At 41.3% G+C, this 18348-nt stretch overlaps 1 protein-coding gene across 1 annotated transcript in view; it reads right to left on the bottom strand.

The window, feature by feature from the left end:
- Positions 1-5271, bottom strand: part of LOC124111392 — a 172263-nt gene extending 166992 nt beyond the window's left edge. Inside the window, exon 1 of the mRNA XM_048382016.1 lies at positions 4955-5271. Coding sequence (XP_048237973.1) covers positions 4955-5066 — 112 coding nt within the window. The 5' untranslated portion in view covers positions 5067-5271. The remainder of the gene's footprint in view (positions 1-4954) is intronic.
- Positions 5272-18348: the final 13077 nt, after the last annotated feature.

Raw genomic sequence — 18348 nt, 5'->3', positions numbered from 1 at the left:
ATATAAAATATCAGTAGTTTCAGTTAAAGCTTTTTAGATGGTTGCTAGCCTAAGGTAATGGGAGCGCGTCTTCTAGACATACTATTCAATAAGACAAGAGTTACGTCTACATAGTTTAATTGATTTGAAGCTTTTAGATAAATGCTAGCCAAAGGTATCAAGATCCCATCTCCCAGACAAAGGATATTTATTTAAGTATATCTGTCATCACCTACCGGGGTATATTAGAATAACATTACTTCAATTAAGACTCATTAAGGATTAGCCCCCATACAAGCTCGTCTATAGTGCATTAAGGATTAGCCCCCATACAAGCTCATCTATAGTGACACCCTAATTTCTTTCAAAGCATCCAGTAAATATGTCAACAAGATTAGTGCCAGTCCAACAGGATAAACAGGATTTAGTATTCCCCTCTGTCTAGCCATCCATTTAGCTTAGGACACAACCAATCGTGTATCATCCAATCACATTCCATTTTATTGTTTAAATTTTTGTTAAATACATACTGTAGGCAGGTTTTAGGCAGAGAAGGGGTTTGACTCTCTTACCAAGCAGACCTCTCTCCCACAGCCCAGAGTGTGTACCGACTCTCTGTGGCACCCTAAGTTATATTCTAAGATATTGTAAATTGTTAATTGTTCTTGAAAATAAAATTGTGATTAGTCTCCTGTGACTCTGGCTCTTTGCTGACTAATTCCCCAAGAAAACCAGCACGTCATTTTGAAGGTATTGTTCACCCAGAACAGTTCCGTGATACTTTGATCAAATGATTACACCATTTTGAACAAACAATAATATTAAATCCCCTTTTCTGACTTTAAGACAAGTCTATTGACCTAATCGAACATGATGTATTTATGCTATGTTGGTCAAACAAACAAGAGTACTGTGATTATTCTTTGGATTTAAGTCCTGAAATAAAAAAGATCAGAGGTTAATGCAATTTGTCAATCCTTATCCTGCTTTAATGTTGAATTTCCCTGCATGGTGTTTTTTCATTCAACAATGTTGAGGTGAGGTGAAATTGGGTTTAACGTTGCGTCGAAGATTATTGCACTTATTTAGCGACGTGCATGCACATGTGTGTGTGTGTGTGTGTGTGTGTGTGTGTGTGTGTGTGTGTGTGTGTGTGGCTGCTTGTACTAGTCTGGACTGATGCCGATTTATAGTGCTAGGCCACTGAGATACCATGCCGCAGTTTAACATGAATACCCCACTCAGACACAGTATACTGACTCCAAGCCGACCAATCCTTGTTTTAGCCCCTTAAATGCCAAACGCCAGACAGGGTAACAACAAGTACCATCTTTTAACGTCTTTTAGCATGATGCGGCCAGGGATCGAACCTCGGACCTTCCGCTCTCCGGGCGGGTATGGTGCTGACAAACCTAGAAACATAATCGGGGCGAACCGGGATTCGAACCCACAATCATAGGTTTCTGGCGTGCCCAAGGGACGCAACTCTGCACAGCGAATCGCAGCGCCTTAGATGACTGGGCCACCTGTGCCCCTGTCAGCTATATGAAATAACCCGATACCTCAGTATTAGTCCGACCTTTGCTACCTGGGTACCCACACCCCTATTACCCGACCCTATCCCGGTACCTATTGTTGGTGACAACCGAGATAGGTCCAAATAGTTTGACAGTAGCCCTGGCAAAATGTATTTTGATACAATATAAAACAATGTGGTCATGCATACACTGCAGCTGACTGAAGCTTAAGCTTTGTTCAAACATATATAAGTCAGAAGGAAGTCATGAAGAAATGTGAACATTAGAGACTTAAACTTGTTGGGTAACCATGTAGTTATATTGTGATTTTTTGTCATGAAACAATATATATCGTGACTAACCACGGGTCCGGGTAGTCCTGTGGGTACCTTGGTCCTCCTCAGTACCCACCTGACCCGAGTTTCCCGTCCCTACCCTACTCAGTATCCCCATACTAGTATATGTTAGGAAGTATACCTGCGGCAACAGGATAACATAACCAACGACTGTTCAATCCCAACTCCACAGCAATTCAATGTAGCTAGGACAAACCAAAAGAGCTGGAAGTGTTGACAAACACTTTACTTATGCCTGACCTATTGTAATGATCACATATTTAACATAAACAAACCCTTATGGAAAACCAATAGACTTATGTTGAACAGGATGAAAACCTCTCTTTCCAGGTAGGTGTTAGGGAAGGGATGAGCAGCTATCACTACTCCACTGTCTAACAACTGGGGTATCTGAAAAATGGGGCATACCAGTTGAAATTTACTACCTGGGTACCCAACGCAACCAGGCTACCCGCTGTAGATCTCAAGAGTTGGGTTCAAAATATGCGATTGGGAATTGTTTTACTGGAGTCCTGGCAAACACGATCTAAATACTTATAACAGGATCTGGTCATGCATACACTGAAGTTGACTGAAGCTTGATCTATACTTAAGTCAGAAGGAATGCAGGCATAGTCAGACAGAAATGCAGTATTAGTGACTTTTAGTGTAAGCACAGAGTTATATTTTTATTGTCATTAAACAATATATCATGTGACTAACCACGGATCCGGGCAGACCAGTGGGTGCCTGGATTCTACTCAAGACGTACCTAGTAGGTGTGTTCAGGTTGTTTTACATAGCTTTTACTAACAAGTGCGTGTAAAAGTGAACATGTTGTATCCATGTTTTGTTTGTTTCTTTGTTGTTTCACGCAGTACACAGCAATATTCCAGCTATATGATGGCGGTCTATAAATAATCGAGTCTGGACCAGACAATCCAATGATAGCTATCATGAGGATGGATCTACACAATTGGGATATGATGACATGCATCAACCAAGTCAGCAAGCCTGACCACCCGATCCCGTTAGTCGCTTCTTACGACAAGCATAGTCACCTTTTACAGCAGGCATGGGTTGCTGAAGACGTATTCTACCCCAGATCTCCACGGGTCTGTTGTATCCATGTGGATATGAGGAAACAATTACTTTCGTGTAATGAGTAACATAAACGAAATGCATCATGTGGCTCTCTCTGGCACTAAACCAACATTTTGTTACAGCTGTTTAGATGCTACCGAAAATTATGTATTAACAAAGTAAAATCCATGACTTTTAATATAAGCAAAAAAGATACTCAGAATACAGGGATAGAAAACAAAAATTCAAGTGGCATTCATAACAATGCTCTTTTGAAATAAAGTGTGCCAACATCAAGAAACGCTTTTGATGCATCTTGTAGCTAGCTTAGTAGCTGTAACTCAAGAGACATTTGCTGCTTTCCTTATTTCCATTGATTATCCTTTTCAACTTCTGAATCCACATTTTGTGAATAAAATTTTTCTTTGAATTTGTCCAATATAGGTTTTTAAAGGTACTGTTAACATGGATTTCATATAATAAACAATGCCACGAGCTATTTTTGTTAAGAAATATGATTTCGAAGTGTGCCCTTCAGTATCGGGAACTTATTCTAATTGTTGGAACTCCAACATAGGGAATATCAAACCCTGGACAAGTAATATTAGTTTGTTGACTTCAAAGTTTCTTTTATGGTCTACATTGAACTCAGATGAGGATACTTAGTACCTAACATGCCCAATGGATGTATTTTTGTAGCTACGTGGACACATGGATGTCAAGTGCATTGTACATGTTGTATTCACTGTAGCTGTCTCATAATTCTCAGCAAACATATCTTGAATGATCATAAATGCCCCATAACCTCTCCGCTATAAATGTTTGTTAAGGAATGCCAGGTCTTACGGTGTTATGAGAATCTGCGGTTGTTTAAAACTGAACCATAATCTCATCTCAAAGTGGTATAGTTGCTAGTGGTGTGTCTACTGGTGGTGCAGGTGGCCCATTGGTGCAGGTACCAGCAATTTGGATTCATTACTTGTGGGTTTGAATCCAGGATGTGTCCTTGTCAAGCCATATTTTGTCAAACAATGATATTCAGCTTCATCACATACTTAACCTGACCATTGTTACAGAACAGTGACACTCACTCATAATAATTTCAACAGTATTACCATATTTTTTCCCCTTAGTTATCCAAGTTATGACTATTTCTTTAACAGTGAAATGACACGATATATAATACTGCTGTGACCTCCCCAAAATAGTGCATGTAAATTGTGATCCTATGAACATTTTCTTATTCCTTTTCTTTCTTCTTGGCCAGTGCAGCATACTGCCAAATATAATATAATCTTGTATAATCTGAATATTAATTTGATTTTTTTCAATATATTTGACTCATTCAATTTTTCAAAAATATGCTAAAAATCATATTCAGTTCCCATTTTGTTGTCCATGGAAATACCAAAATACCATGACAACCACATTGACCACAGAGATTTACTCTAACAACCACCACAACAATGTAACCACAGACATATTAATGAATATGTTTTATCAGTTCAGATTGCTGCAACTGGATTTCAAGTTTCCATCAATTACAATCAACATCAATGGCAACGAGACCATAAATGTGCCTTGGACGGGAATAGAACTCGGACATCCACGCTTGAGCAAACACACACACCAGGGGGCTCCAGGGAGCTTAACACCGTCAAATTAGCTACACGACTGTTAAAAGATTCCATACTCGCTTCTATGGTAAGAAACTGTTAATGGCATCAAATAATTATAAAATTGTTATTTAATAACATAATGAAATATTAACAGCGTTGTCGTTTTAATTTCACTTGTAATAATCGTTTAGGCTCGCTGGAACACACAAAAAACTAGTCAACTATTTAATACAAAAAATACAACCTCGTAAAATGTAAAAAGAATGTGAAAGATAGAAAAGAATTACATGTGCCTATAAACGATAGATTCAACAGTTAAGAAGCGTCTCGCATTTAAAAAACGTGGGGTTACAAACTGCACGGATAAAACGCACATTGATTGAAAGCCCGCGACAGGCTGACGGGTACCAGAGCAACTCACCTTCAACAAAATGGTAGTGTGTCCGGCACACTAACAACACAAATAAAATCCTCCAAAGTCGCATCAATACGTCTCCACGAGGCGAGTCCAGCTTGCCTGTAGAAATATACATGTATAGTGCCCACGAAAATTGTGAAGGTCCAGCCTTCAACTGGCAACGCTGAAAAATAACACTTGTCTTGTTTCCGCGAAATCGAAAGAATCCTTTATGAATGACGGCACACTACTTCTACGAAAATGGATCCTCGTTACGAAATATATTATCACATAGTTATTTCTTCCCGTCCGTCATGTTGTCGCCTTGTATCTACATTGAATATCCCCGCCTTGCATGTGACACGCCGTCTGCGATAACACGAGTCACGTGACCAAAATAATGAATATTTAGTGGCTGGTAAGGGGAATTAAGTTCGTTGCTTAGCTACGTGTATACAATAAGAGTGCTGTGTACCAGTTTGGGTCGGTGAATAACTTGTATACAGCTCAGCGCGGACGTAACTTGACGCCGAGGGGTGTGCGCGTGGCTTTATGCTGTTGTCTGATAGAGATTTCGATAGTCTGACAATACAATTTCACAACAATAGGCCAATCTACGACACACAAATTTAGCAACACATTCAACTTAGCAGTTGGTCCGTTTCCTTCCTGGAAGTTGGCTTGTATAAGTATTGATATCTTATGTGTATGTATATGATTTGGTGTTACATAACCCACCCTAGTCTATAATGGAAGTTAACTGTGGTTCAGTTCACGTTTGTTTGCAGCCTAGGTTATATTTTAAAAATCCGATAAATATCAATTTTCAAAATGATGTACAATACTCTTATATTTATATCAAATTACCCATTTAAATTTCATATTTCTAGTATTGACATACTGCTCAATATCAAACTTATTCTTTTACAAACAGTTATCACTATTATATTATTACATAACAAACGGTAGTCCATGCGTGAGAGCTAATCCAACTCAAATATTTGGGTGCAGTTAGATTCAGTCGGCGAGCAAACTGCGTCTCCTTTCAAACATAGACTTGTATACTGTATGGTTTTAAGTAACAGGGATATTTCACCGTGATTGTGCATATTCGGCGCGACAAATCAGTATCTGAGTCGTGGATATGTCATGCGTGACATGTCTGTTGTTTATATCTGTCATTGAATATCCCCTACTGTAGTGGTATTCCTCTGTCGTGTTGACATATGATCGACACAAGGAGTGTTTGTCTTTCCTAACAACAACTAAACCTGTGTAACTAATGACTGGGAGTAGGCTGTACTGTGTGTGTTATGGCCGTGTTGTATATATACGTATATACGTGACAAAAATACGATTCAGAAACAAAATAGGTCACACAATATTTATTTGTACTTCCTCACGCTTTTTTAAATTGTTTTCTGATCATGAACAGATTATTACACCTCCTACCTAAATATATAAAAAACACCTTTCCAAAAAGCGACTGACGTCTCTTAGGACTCAGGAGGAGAAAAAAGATATTAACGCCAGTAATACAAAACCTTTGTTCATGACATTATAACGTATGGGAAGAGAATATACAGAAATGTTTCTGCCCTTAAAAGCAGTAATTTTTTTAATTTTTTTAAATTTTGACCTAACTTGCTACCTTTATCCTAACTTTTAGAAAAAGACCCGAAGAATAGATATTGAATTGATGTTCCCCGGAACTGTTTCGTTATACAAGGTGCCTCCGAGTTAACGTGCAATGTAAGCCGATTGTATAACATCAAAGCATAACATATTATTAACGCTGTGCCTGTATGTGACACTTTATGAAACCTACGTGGTTTATTGACTTAGACACCTGGGTGCCGTTGTACAAAGCCATCTTAGCGCTAAGGTGATCGTAACTCCCATACCTTAACACAGACTTACGACAGTCGTAGTGATAAGGTTGTTTTGTACAACGGCACCCAGCATAACAGCGCAGTGATTAAGTTCGGGTTTACGTTGCTTGGGAATCGAACCCAAGTATTGGGCGTGACCGGCAAAGGCTATCTCATGACCCACCAGGACAGAAAGACCATCTATCTGCATCTTGGTCAATGTGTTATTCCCTACACCCCTATTTTACATCCTCGATTATCCAGTGTACTATATCTCCACTCTGTTATGACATAAGACCGCCTCCGTGGTCTAGTGGTAGAGCGTCCGCCCGGAAAGCGGAAGGACCGGGGTTCGATCCCCGACCGCGTCATACCAAAAGACGTTAAAAGATGGTACTTGTTGTTACCCTGTCTGGCGCTCGGCATTAAGGGGCTAAAACAAGGACTGGTCGGCTCGGAGTCAGTATACTGTGTCTGAGTGGGGTATTCATGTTAAACTGCGGCATGGTATCTCAGAAATACAGAAACCAAAATCGATCATGTAATGACATATTTTGTTACTGTTCAATGGCAATCGTTATCTGACTGCCCTTTCAACTGCTTCCTCTTCTTCAACGCATCATATGACATCACCCCGTCCTGACCGCCACCGTGGTCTAGTGGTAGAGCGTCCGCCCGGAAAGCGGAAGGACCGGGGTTCGATCCCCGACCGCGTCATACCAAAAGACGTTAAAAGATGGTACTTGTTGTTACCCTGTCTGGCGCTCGGCATTAAGGGGCTAAAACAAGAACTGGTCGGCTCGGAGTCAGTACACTGTGTCTGAGTGGGGTATTCATGTTAAACTGCGGCATGGTATCTCAGTGAGCTAGCACTATAAATCGGCATCAGCCCGGACTAGAACAAGCAGCCACACAAACACACGTGCATGCACGTCGCTATATAAGTGCAATAATCTTGGACGCGACGTTAAGCCCCATTTCACCTTACCTGTTATGACATACATTTACTAGTATTCCCTAGACTCGTTCGCTATCAAATTCGTTTCAACCCGATTCGTTTGGAACGACGCTTAAACAGCCATCAATTAATATTCCTCTCATGAGCGAGAGACATTCTGTGCCAGGTAAGGTAAACGAGTGACAAAGATGGTGACGTCGTACACGTGACTTCCGGAACGTAGCGAATGGGTACATAATGTGATGGAATGAAGACTTGAATAACCTGGAACACCGAAGATGTTATCTTCAGTGTAGTGTCCTATATTAGCTGACCATCCATTGCTGACATCATGTTATATACATGGGAACTTGATAACATAGAGGCTATATTCTATTTTATCATTGTTTGACTACCTATCAATCCCATATTAAGTTTGAGGTACTTCTGCATAAACCACGTGCGACTTATGTGTCAATCCGACCAGTGAAGATTCGGGTAAGAATAGGCCTTCAGCAACCAATGCTTGCCATAAAAGGCGACTATGCTTGTCGTAAGAGGCGACTAAGGGGATCGGGTGGTCAGGCTCGCTGACTTGGTGGATGCATGTCATTGATCCCAATTATGTGGATCGATGCTCATGATGTCAATAACTAGATTGTCTGGTCCAGACTCGATTATTTACAGACCGCCGTCATATAGCTGGAATATTGCCGAGTGCGGAGTTAAACAACAAACAAAATATTAGCCAATCCAACCAAAGTATGGACTAAACATATTTAAAACAAGTTGTTTGTTTATACCTTATTATTGAATAGTGTTGCACTTTATTACTTTATTCTTTTAGCACGCGGGCGATGAACAGATGCATATGAATGACCGTTGTGAGGTCACTGCGAGTTTCCGATGACGTGGATCGATGCTCATGGTGTCAAGCACTGGGTTGTCTGGTCCAGACTCGATTATTTACAGACCGCCGTCATATAGCTGGAATATTGCTGAGTGCGGCGTTAAACAACAATCAAAAGAACAAAACAAAACTACGAGTTAATACAGAGGTGTTACATCCTAAATGCGAGTTGTTGGTTGGTTGTTGGTTAACGCCGCACTCCAGCAATATTCCTTAGGAGCTGTATATAGGAAGCTGTATGTAGGAAGCTGTATATAAGGAGCTGCACACAGGGAGCATTATGTAGACAGCTGTTTTTTAGGAGCTGTATCTAGGGAGCTGTATACGAGTAGCTGTATATATATGAAGCTGTATATAGAGAGCTGTGTATAGGGGGCTGTATATTCAAATCATGTTGCAAGAGGAAAATGCGTTCGATACATACAAAGTATTGGTGCAGTATCTTAAGATGTGTTATAAAATGACGTTTCAAGTAGCAGAAAATGGTAAAATTAATTGGCCTTCAAAAGTAAAAAAGATATTCTCTATTCTGCGGGAGTTGGGTATATATGGGAGCAACAATTTGTACATAATATAGCAGATTTTATCTAAGAATTCGTATTTCGCGTGATGGCAATACACGAGCAAAACTGGCATGGTGCGTTCCTTCGGTGCACCAGAACAAGTAGTTATACCCTTTATAAACTATCCTTTTGTTTGGAATTGTACCATAAAGCTATAACTGTTTCACACAAACCTGTGACTGATGTCATGAGCACCGACCCATGCAATTTGGATATGATTACATGCAATCAACCAAGTCATCAAGACTGACATCTGGTCCATTTAGCCGCCTCTTTCGACAAGCATAGGTTGCTGGGACCTATCTTCGCATCCGGAATTCCCATGCCGAGACCCCACACCCAGGTCATAAATATTAGAGACAAAATATTAAATGTGCCAATAGTTGTATACATAACTCAGCAGACAATAAAAATCGTGACGGTGATTTTATTGACCCGATATTTTACAGCTATACATATCTTAGCAGTGTCACGGGTCATGTTTGGGATACACACGGGAACATGTTCTCGAACCCCACAAAATATTGCTGAAACATTTGCTTCTTAGACATATTTGAATCTATGCATGCACGTCAAAATCACTTAACTGATGTATCATTTAATACAAAGTGTGCCATGTGATATGTATCTGTTTATGTATCACCTAATGCTGTACGGCTCGTATGCAGATGAGGTGCTGTACAAGAGGAGCTGTATATGAGGTGTTGTATATGAGGTGCTGTATATGAGGTGCTGTATATGAGGTGCTGTATATGAGGCGCTGTATATGAGCTGCTGTATATGAGGAGCTGTATATGAGGAGCTGTATATGAGGAGCTGTATATGAGGTGCTGTATATGTGGAGCTGTATATGAGGTGCTGTATAAGAGGAGCTGTGTATGTGGAGCTGTATATGAGGAGCTGTATATGTGGAGCTGTATATGAGGAGCTGTATATGAGGAGCTGTATATGAGGAGCTATATATGAGATGCTATATATGAGGTGCTGTATATGAGGAGCTGTATATGAGATGCTATATATGAGGTGCTGTATATGTGGTGCTGTATATGAGGTGCTGTGTATGAGGTGCTGTATATGTGGAGCTGTATATGAGGTGCTGTATATGAGGTGCTGTCTATTTGGAGCTGTATATGAGGAGCTGTATATGTGGAGCTGTATATGAGGAGCTGTATATGAGGAGCTGTATATGAGGAGCTATATATGAGATGCTATATATGAGGTGCTGTATATGAGGTGCTGTATATGTGGAGCTGTATATGAGGAGCTGTATATGAGGTGCTGTATATGAGGAGCTGTATATGAGGTGCTATATATGAGGTGCTGTATATGAGGGGCTGTCTATGTGGAGCTGTATATGAGGAGCTGTATATGTGGAGCTGTATATGAGGAGCTGTATATGTGGAGCTGTATATGAGAAGCTGTATGTGAGGAGCTGTATATAGCGAAGTGTATATGAGGAGCTGTATATAGGGAGGTGTATACGAGGAGCTGTATATAGGGAGGTGTATATTAGGAGCTGTATATAGCGAGGTGTATATGAGGAGCTGTATATAGTGAAGTGTATATGAGGAGCTGTATATGAGGAGGTGTATATAGGGAGCTGTATATGAGGAGCTGTATAAAGGGAGCTGTTCCTCCTCTCAGCAACATGAAGTAACACGACGCCCTATGCTAATCACTATCAGCTTTGAGTTTGACTAAATGTATATAGTTGCATGACAAAGGACAGTTTACAAGAAGTATTTGTTCAGAAGTCACGAATAGACGACATTAACCGTCACATGGCCTCAAATCAACCTATTATTATGAAGGTGTGTGTGTTGTGTGGTGTTGTGTGGTGTTGTGTGGTGTGTGGTGTGTGTGGTGTGGTGGTGTTTGTGCGTGTGCGTGTTTGTGTGGTTGTGAGTGAGAAAGATATATCTGACAAACATTTTGTTTACTAGGCACCATCAAACAATCTATTACCCTTGCGCTATTACCACAATCAATTTTTTGACGCTTTGGTTTTTTCCATAAAATATTTTGTACCTGTCAACATTTCACATAGACACAGTAGTCCTGTTTGCAACCTGTTGGAGGGCGTGGCTTTATTTGCTTCTTCACACCAGGCCCACAGTGGTGATCCGCATCAAGGCCATCACATGTGAAATATCCTCTGGGTGGAATGTTCACCCTTCCAGTATTGCCATATCATCACATGCAGTCTGTATCTTGTTCTAGCCAATGTCAAATGTTTTGGAAATTTTGTCAGTTGTCATTTTCCAAAAGACTAATGGTAGCTTCTCATATTGGAACATACGAGCAGAAACCGTTCCCTGCCGTAACCATATGTCCTTGGAATGTTGTTGCTTGAATGCACACTGCTTTAATACATTATTACCTTTTAAAATGACACAGTGAGTACAGTGATTCAATGGACACGATATATAGGCGGTCGCGTAGCCTAGTGGTTAAAACGTTCGCTCGTCACCATGAAGGCTCGGGTTCTATTCCCGACATGGGTACAATGTGTGAAGTCCCTTTCTGGTGTCCCCCGCCGTGATATTGCTGGCGTATTCCTTAAAGCGGCGTAAAACCATACTCACTCACTTACTCAGTCACTTTACGTTGTACAAAAATATTTTTGATAAAATGATTTCAAGAAAATACAGTTATTAAAAACATTGTTAGGGGCTTTTCGTCTCTGGTATCCAATTGGGGTTGATGGGCTTTGTAGTGATGTCAGGGGCCTAGGGAATGATGGACTTTGTATTGTTCTATTGGACTACTGCACATGAACAAAATGTGAACCTCACTCACTAGATATCGATTAAGACAGTTACTTCGATTGGTTTTTAATATTTTATTCAGGGGATTCTGTGGAAGGTTTCACAATTAACAAATACGGTCAGTTATTACAGTAAATAATAATTTTCTTTCGTGAAAAAGGAGAGGGAAGAAGATGAATACGAAACATCACAGTTTTTTCGTCAAAGCTAAGGCGACTGAGCTGCTTCAAATATATTATCATTTGCATCGATACTGAGCTCGACGTTGTCACACACTTGTTTTCACTCTATCAAACAATGGTTGGTAGGATTCAGGTACAGTGGTACCGAGTCGCCCACATAGCGATGCAACATTCTGACTGCCTACAGTCTGTTTTACCTGTGCAGATACAGGGTTAGGCATCGATGTAGGGGTCTGAATATGAAAAGAGAAAGCAACATTCATGTTCTGTTAAATATTGATCGTGATGTCAAAGACAGCTTAATCAGACATTCAAAGCACAACAAACCCACTTAACCCTGCGCCATCGCGTGATTGATCTATTTAAGAATGCACAACATCTACAGGAGGGTACACATACTCCCTTTACAGAAAGCACGTTGACGTAGGTTAGCCAAGCTGTCCCCAATCCAGAATTACAGTAAAGGTTGAGAAAGTGCTGGGAGTGTAATTATTTCAGAAGGTTATACCTGTTGTTTATTCGTGACTAGCGTTAATTGGATTTGTAAAAAAATTTTTTTCAAATGTTGATGTTTTTCCTCTAACGCTGGACCCGTTGTTTATTCAAGGAATGCTTTATTCGATGATATACGGTATGTCGGCTTGTTTGGTCAACTGAGGTATGTCAGATCAGAAGACATGTTCGTTCTTTCCAAACAATATGTCGATGTTTTGGTGGTGAAGTTGATGCTCAAAAGGCTATTTTCAGCCGAAAAATTATTTCCCTGTAATAACGTCTCCCTACTTTTAGAAAAAAAACCGCCGAACTCTACAGCCCCTATAAATATCTATTTATGGGTAAGACGTTGTTAAAAGCGGGTTGGGTCTATACTTTAACGATACAATCATCGACCGGGATAAAATGGAAGTGTTATTCAAGGGAGGGATTTATCAATGAAGACAGACTTGACTAGATAAAAGGGTTAGTCCGATTTTGCCTACAGAAAACATGTAGGCGAATAGGGAATAGAAAATGCACCCCTATTGAGAGAATGGACTTGACTTTGTGGAATTAAGGAAGGTCAGTTTCACAATGTATGAGTAAAAAAAGATAAGTATATCATTGTCTTTAAAGGGAGTCACTTTATAATCAGTGTTTATATAAGCAATTGGCTTAAGGAAGATGAAGATTAAAAGTAGCAGTGAAATACTTACAACAGTTTGTGATTATAAACAAATATTAATCCTTTTGTTGCACATGAGTGAAAGTACGAGCCAACACCTGTACCGAAACGTCGCGTTTTAATCCGTAAGTCGACTCTGCCTTCGATGGTGCTACAGATTCTGAATTTCCACTTAAAGATACAAGGATCTGTCATTTTGAATGAAAAATATATAATCGTAGCCACCCCTTTACTTTCGACAGAATAATCTGACGAACAAATAATCAATTTGCATTGGCCGAAAATAGGCAGTATTATTATAATGACTGCTGACATGACACATGCTATAGGGGGGGTGTTGCATGATGCAATCCCAAGAACTATCTTTTAGTTGTACCACAGCATCTGCGATGTAAGTCCCAGAATTACGCAAAGACTGTGTATGGTAAAACGGGATCCGGGATTCAAACCCACTATCAGCAGATCCTGGCATAGCGATCAGCCGTAACTCTGCATGCCTAACGAATTCCGGTGCCTTATATCACTGGACTACCTTCACCCATTATGAGCTGCAAAAGAATAGCATGTTATATGGAACAAAAAGCGAAGAAGAAAGACTGTCGACATGCAGACCTAGCCTTAAGCAAGCATGGCACCGACACATATAGAGGTTTGAAAGCTTTTCTTCAGACTTTCTATTATTAGTCACAAATCGGACTCCTTGTTATTACAGGATGTTCGTCTGCGTGTAGGAATGGCGTTATCTAAGCGACTGTACATTGTACCACTGCACGGAGAAAAGTGATTAATCTCTTGGCCACTTGAAACGCTCCCCGTCGTCAACACAGCAATCGTTTATCGTCAACATTGTCAGGACGAAGGCTGATCACCGAAAACGATTTCATATAAAACATCTTGGGCCGGTGCCAACCCTTCACTGGCGGACATTTTTGAAATAATATATGTTTGTTTTTCAGTCAAATAAAGGACTTAAACCGTTCTGTACACAACACTGCAGATGTATAAGAACGCGTCCCAAACAATACGTTCATCTCTATCACAGACGTTGTACAGTGAAGTGTTTGAATACTCCGCTCTTATTCATCGGGGGAGGTCGGGGAGCCTTGTGGTTAGAGCGTTCGCTCGTCACGCCGAAGACCCGGCTTCCCGACATGGGTGCAATGTGTGAAGCCAATTTCAGGTGTCCCCCGCCGTAATATTGCTCGAATATTGCTAAAGGCGGCGTAGACCCCCACTCACTCACTTCTTCATCGACCTAACACAGCACCAAATTGGGTGGTTTCCGTCCGCCGGATTTCTGGCGCATACTACTGGTGGAAACCATCCCCTTTGGTGAGGTGTAAAGGACCCCGGCGAAAAACGCCGTTTTTGTTGTGTAACCTATTTCTGTTCTGTTTAAATTCCTTCACAAAGCTATAAAAGATAACACAACAAATTGATGCAATTTCTCGGATTAGCTTAAAGCAAGAAACAAACTTCTTAATACACATCGTGAACAACTCTCATATAGTTCAAGACCTGACCTTGATCGATAGCCGTTGTGCTTAACCCGGAAGTTGTATTGACGGTAACTCATGACTTCCGCCATAATCAATTAATTCATCCGCAATCAATAAGTATTTTATGCGAAGGCGACGATAAGATGTACACACAAGAAGATTACTGCTCAATGGGCCGAGTGTTTGGTTTTGTTATCTGGACCCTACGTTATCTTTACGAGGACTGAGTGCCATACCCCAGCCCCCTGTATGTAGGCTGAGGAGGCGCGGTCTCGCCACGTCGGTCGACGGATGAGCGTTTGTCCAAGTTACGGGGATATTGATAAATATGTAGATTAAACGACATAGGTTTAATCAAGCTAGTTTGACATATTGGAATTACTTATCTCTAAATATGTGATTAAATTTTAAGCCAGGTAGCGTGTTATGAATGGTTTTTCGTTCATCGTACATTTTGTCCGTTGCCTTCTTTGGTTCGTTTATATTATTGTATTTTTGTGTGTGTTAATTTTGAAATGATCATATCATTGTAACTATATTCATTGCTATCCATGGGGCAAGGGTAGCCCAGTCGTCTAAGGCGCCGCGATTCGCTGTGCAAAGTTGCGTCCCTTGGTTACGTCAGAAACCTATGATTGTGGGTTCGAATCCCGGTTCGCACCAATTATGTTTCTAGGTTTGTCAGCACCATACCCGTGCTCGTGGGTTTCACCGAAGTGGTAAACGTCGGAGACCTGCATCACTTCGGGCTTTCCTCTCACATAAAGCTGACACGCCATGATGTAACTGGAATACTGTTAAAAGCGGCGTTAAACCCAACTCACTCACTCACTCATTCATTGCTATCATTTCAAACATAAGAAAGAGCTGCTTTGCACAATATTTCAGTTATATCACGGCTTGTCGGACTGATGTGGGAGGAAAGCATGAAGTGATACAGGTCTTACACGTTTACCACTTTAGTGAAACAAAAGACCACGTGGTGGCGTGGTGTTGCCAACCGTATTGAAGAGGCATAATCCTAGGATTCGAACCCATTCTTAAGGTGGTGATGTCACAACATGTCGTGGTGAGCTATGCATGAGCCATGCTGAACGTTATAGCCCAACATAATTATGACAAACGTTTTCCTTCGTCATTCAGTTTGTGGTATCCTGCACAAGAAGATACGTTGTGTAGCAAGAGAATCTCTCACAAACTAAAAGGGCGGTATGTAGCCCAGTGGTAAAGCGTTCGCTCGTCATGCCGTTGACCCGGGTTCAGCTCCCCACATTGGTACAATGTGCGAAGCCCATTTCAGATCTGGTGTCCCCCGCCGTGATATTACTAGAATATTGCAAAAACGGCGTAACGTGTGTAGAACGAAAATCTCTCACAAACTAAAAGGGGCGGTAGGTAGCCCAGTGGTAAAGCGTTCGCTCGTCATGCCGCTGACCCGGCTTCAGCTCCCCTCATTGGTACAATGTGCGAAGCCCATTTCAGATCTGATGTCCCCCGCCGTGATATTACTAGAATATTGCAAAAAGCGGCGTAAACCCATAATCACTCACTCACAAACTGAAAGACCAAGTACACGACCGTTCACTTACAATGTAGAATCTAGACATACACAGCCTACGAAATCTTTTATCACACGGTAATTTTCTCTGTTTCTTTGATTAAAGACAACTGAGCCAGATGGCCTATTTGCATGATCGAGATACAACATTACATGTAGGTAGTCCAGTCACAGTGTGGGACAATATAAACACCTGGCTTCGGGGTAAAATGACATGTTAATACGAACAGCGTTGAAACAAAAATTTCTTTCCCACATTTTAAACACGGAACTGTTGGTTCTGAGATCAAAGTAATAACTACAGGTAAAGAAGAGTGAGTGAGGGGTTTTATTCCGCTTTTAGTAATATTCTAACTCGATGACAGCAGGATAACCAGAAATGGGCTTCACACATTGAACCCATGTGGGGAATCGAACCCGGATTTTCGGCGTGACGAGCAAACGCTTTAAACACTAGGCTTCCCCACCGGGCCAGGTAAAGAGGAGGCGTCAGGGCGTTTCAAGCCAGAAGCCCGTTGCACTGGTACACGTTGGTCATGCTGCGTTTGTTCACCATACCGCTATACGCCATACTACAGGCTCTCCTTGGTGACCTCAATCCAGGTGTGTTTACCAAACAGTTGTCCTAGGACTGTTGTAAGTACCGAAAAGCATGCTTGTAAGCTCAGTCCTAAACTAGGATTTTATCATCATTTAGGACCAAATATTTCGGCCAAAAAAAATCACAGGGCTTAAATACGTAAAAAATACCCCCAAAATAATTACTATGTCAAGAAATCACTTCATTACAAATTCAAAAGAACAATAGCATAGCGCTACGTGAATCCAAAACATCATGAAATTCAATTGAGGAAACCAATGTGTCGTATAAGTATGGAAGCCTGTTACAACCCTAACGGTCTGAAGTTTCGAAATATCCGCTCACTGGATGGGCTAAACTAAATAGAAAAAAAAAATCGTTTTTAAACGAATGAGCTTACAAACAGAGGGGTTTAAATTTACCATTCCCCGGTGGTAGGTGCAGACTCAAAGGTCATGATACTTCGAGTTGGTACGTTTCGAATACAAAGAGACAATATGCAACTGCGATAACCTCGTATCGAGTACACAACTAATGAGTTAATAATGTTTAATGGTTAATTTAAGGTTTGGTATTGTGGCACAACTGGTAGGTGGGTTGAATGACTGGGGTTAAATCATTGGCCCAGGCTTGGATTCCTCATACTTGAACACAAACGGCGACGTTGCTATTAACAAGCTGTACTCAACTCAAACATTTAACTCTACACATCTCCTCTCTATTCCACTCACTCGGCTCCACTCCAGTTAAACATTGTAACTCCGCTCGGCTCCTTTCCATTCCACTCCACACCTCTCTGCTCCACTCCGCTCCACACCTCCCCACTCCACTCCAACATTCAACTCCGATCCGTTACTTTCCATTCCACTCCACACGTCCCTGCTCCGCTCCACACCTCTCCTCTCCACTCCAACATTCAACTTCAATCCGCTACTTTCCATTCGACTCCACACCTCTATGCTCCACTCCACCCCACGCCTCTCCTCTCCACTCCAACATTCAACTCCAATCCGTTACTTTCCATTCCACTCCACACCTCTATGCTCCACTCCACTCCACTCCACTCCAACATTCAACTCCAATCCGTTATTTTCCATTCCTCTCCACACCTCTCTGCTCCGCTCCACTCCGTTCCACGCCTCTCCACTCCACTCCAACATTCAACTCCGATCCGTTACTTTCTATTCCACTCCACACCTCTATGCTCCCCTCCACTCCAACATTCAACTCCGATCCGTTACTTTCCATTCCACTCCACGCCTCTCCACTCCACTCCAACATTCAACTCCAATCCGTTACTTTCCATACCACTCCTCTCTGGTCCACTTCTCCCAACGCCTCTCCGCTCCGCTCCACTCAAACATTCAACTCCAATCCGTTACTTTCCA

The sequence above is a fragment of the Haliotis rufescens genome, unplaced genomic scaffold (assembly GCF_023055435.1).
Source record: "Haliotis rufescens isolate VD_foot unplaced genomic scaffold, xgHalRufe1.0.p SCAF_4, whole genome shotgun sequence".
In the NCBI taxonomy this organism is placed as follows: Eukaryota; Metazoa; Mollusca; class Gastropoda; order Lepetellida; family Haliotidae; genus Haliotis; species Haliotis rufescens.
Note: the sequence above shows the minus strand (reverse complement) of the source record. Positions and strands in the feature narration are given on the sequence as shown.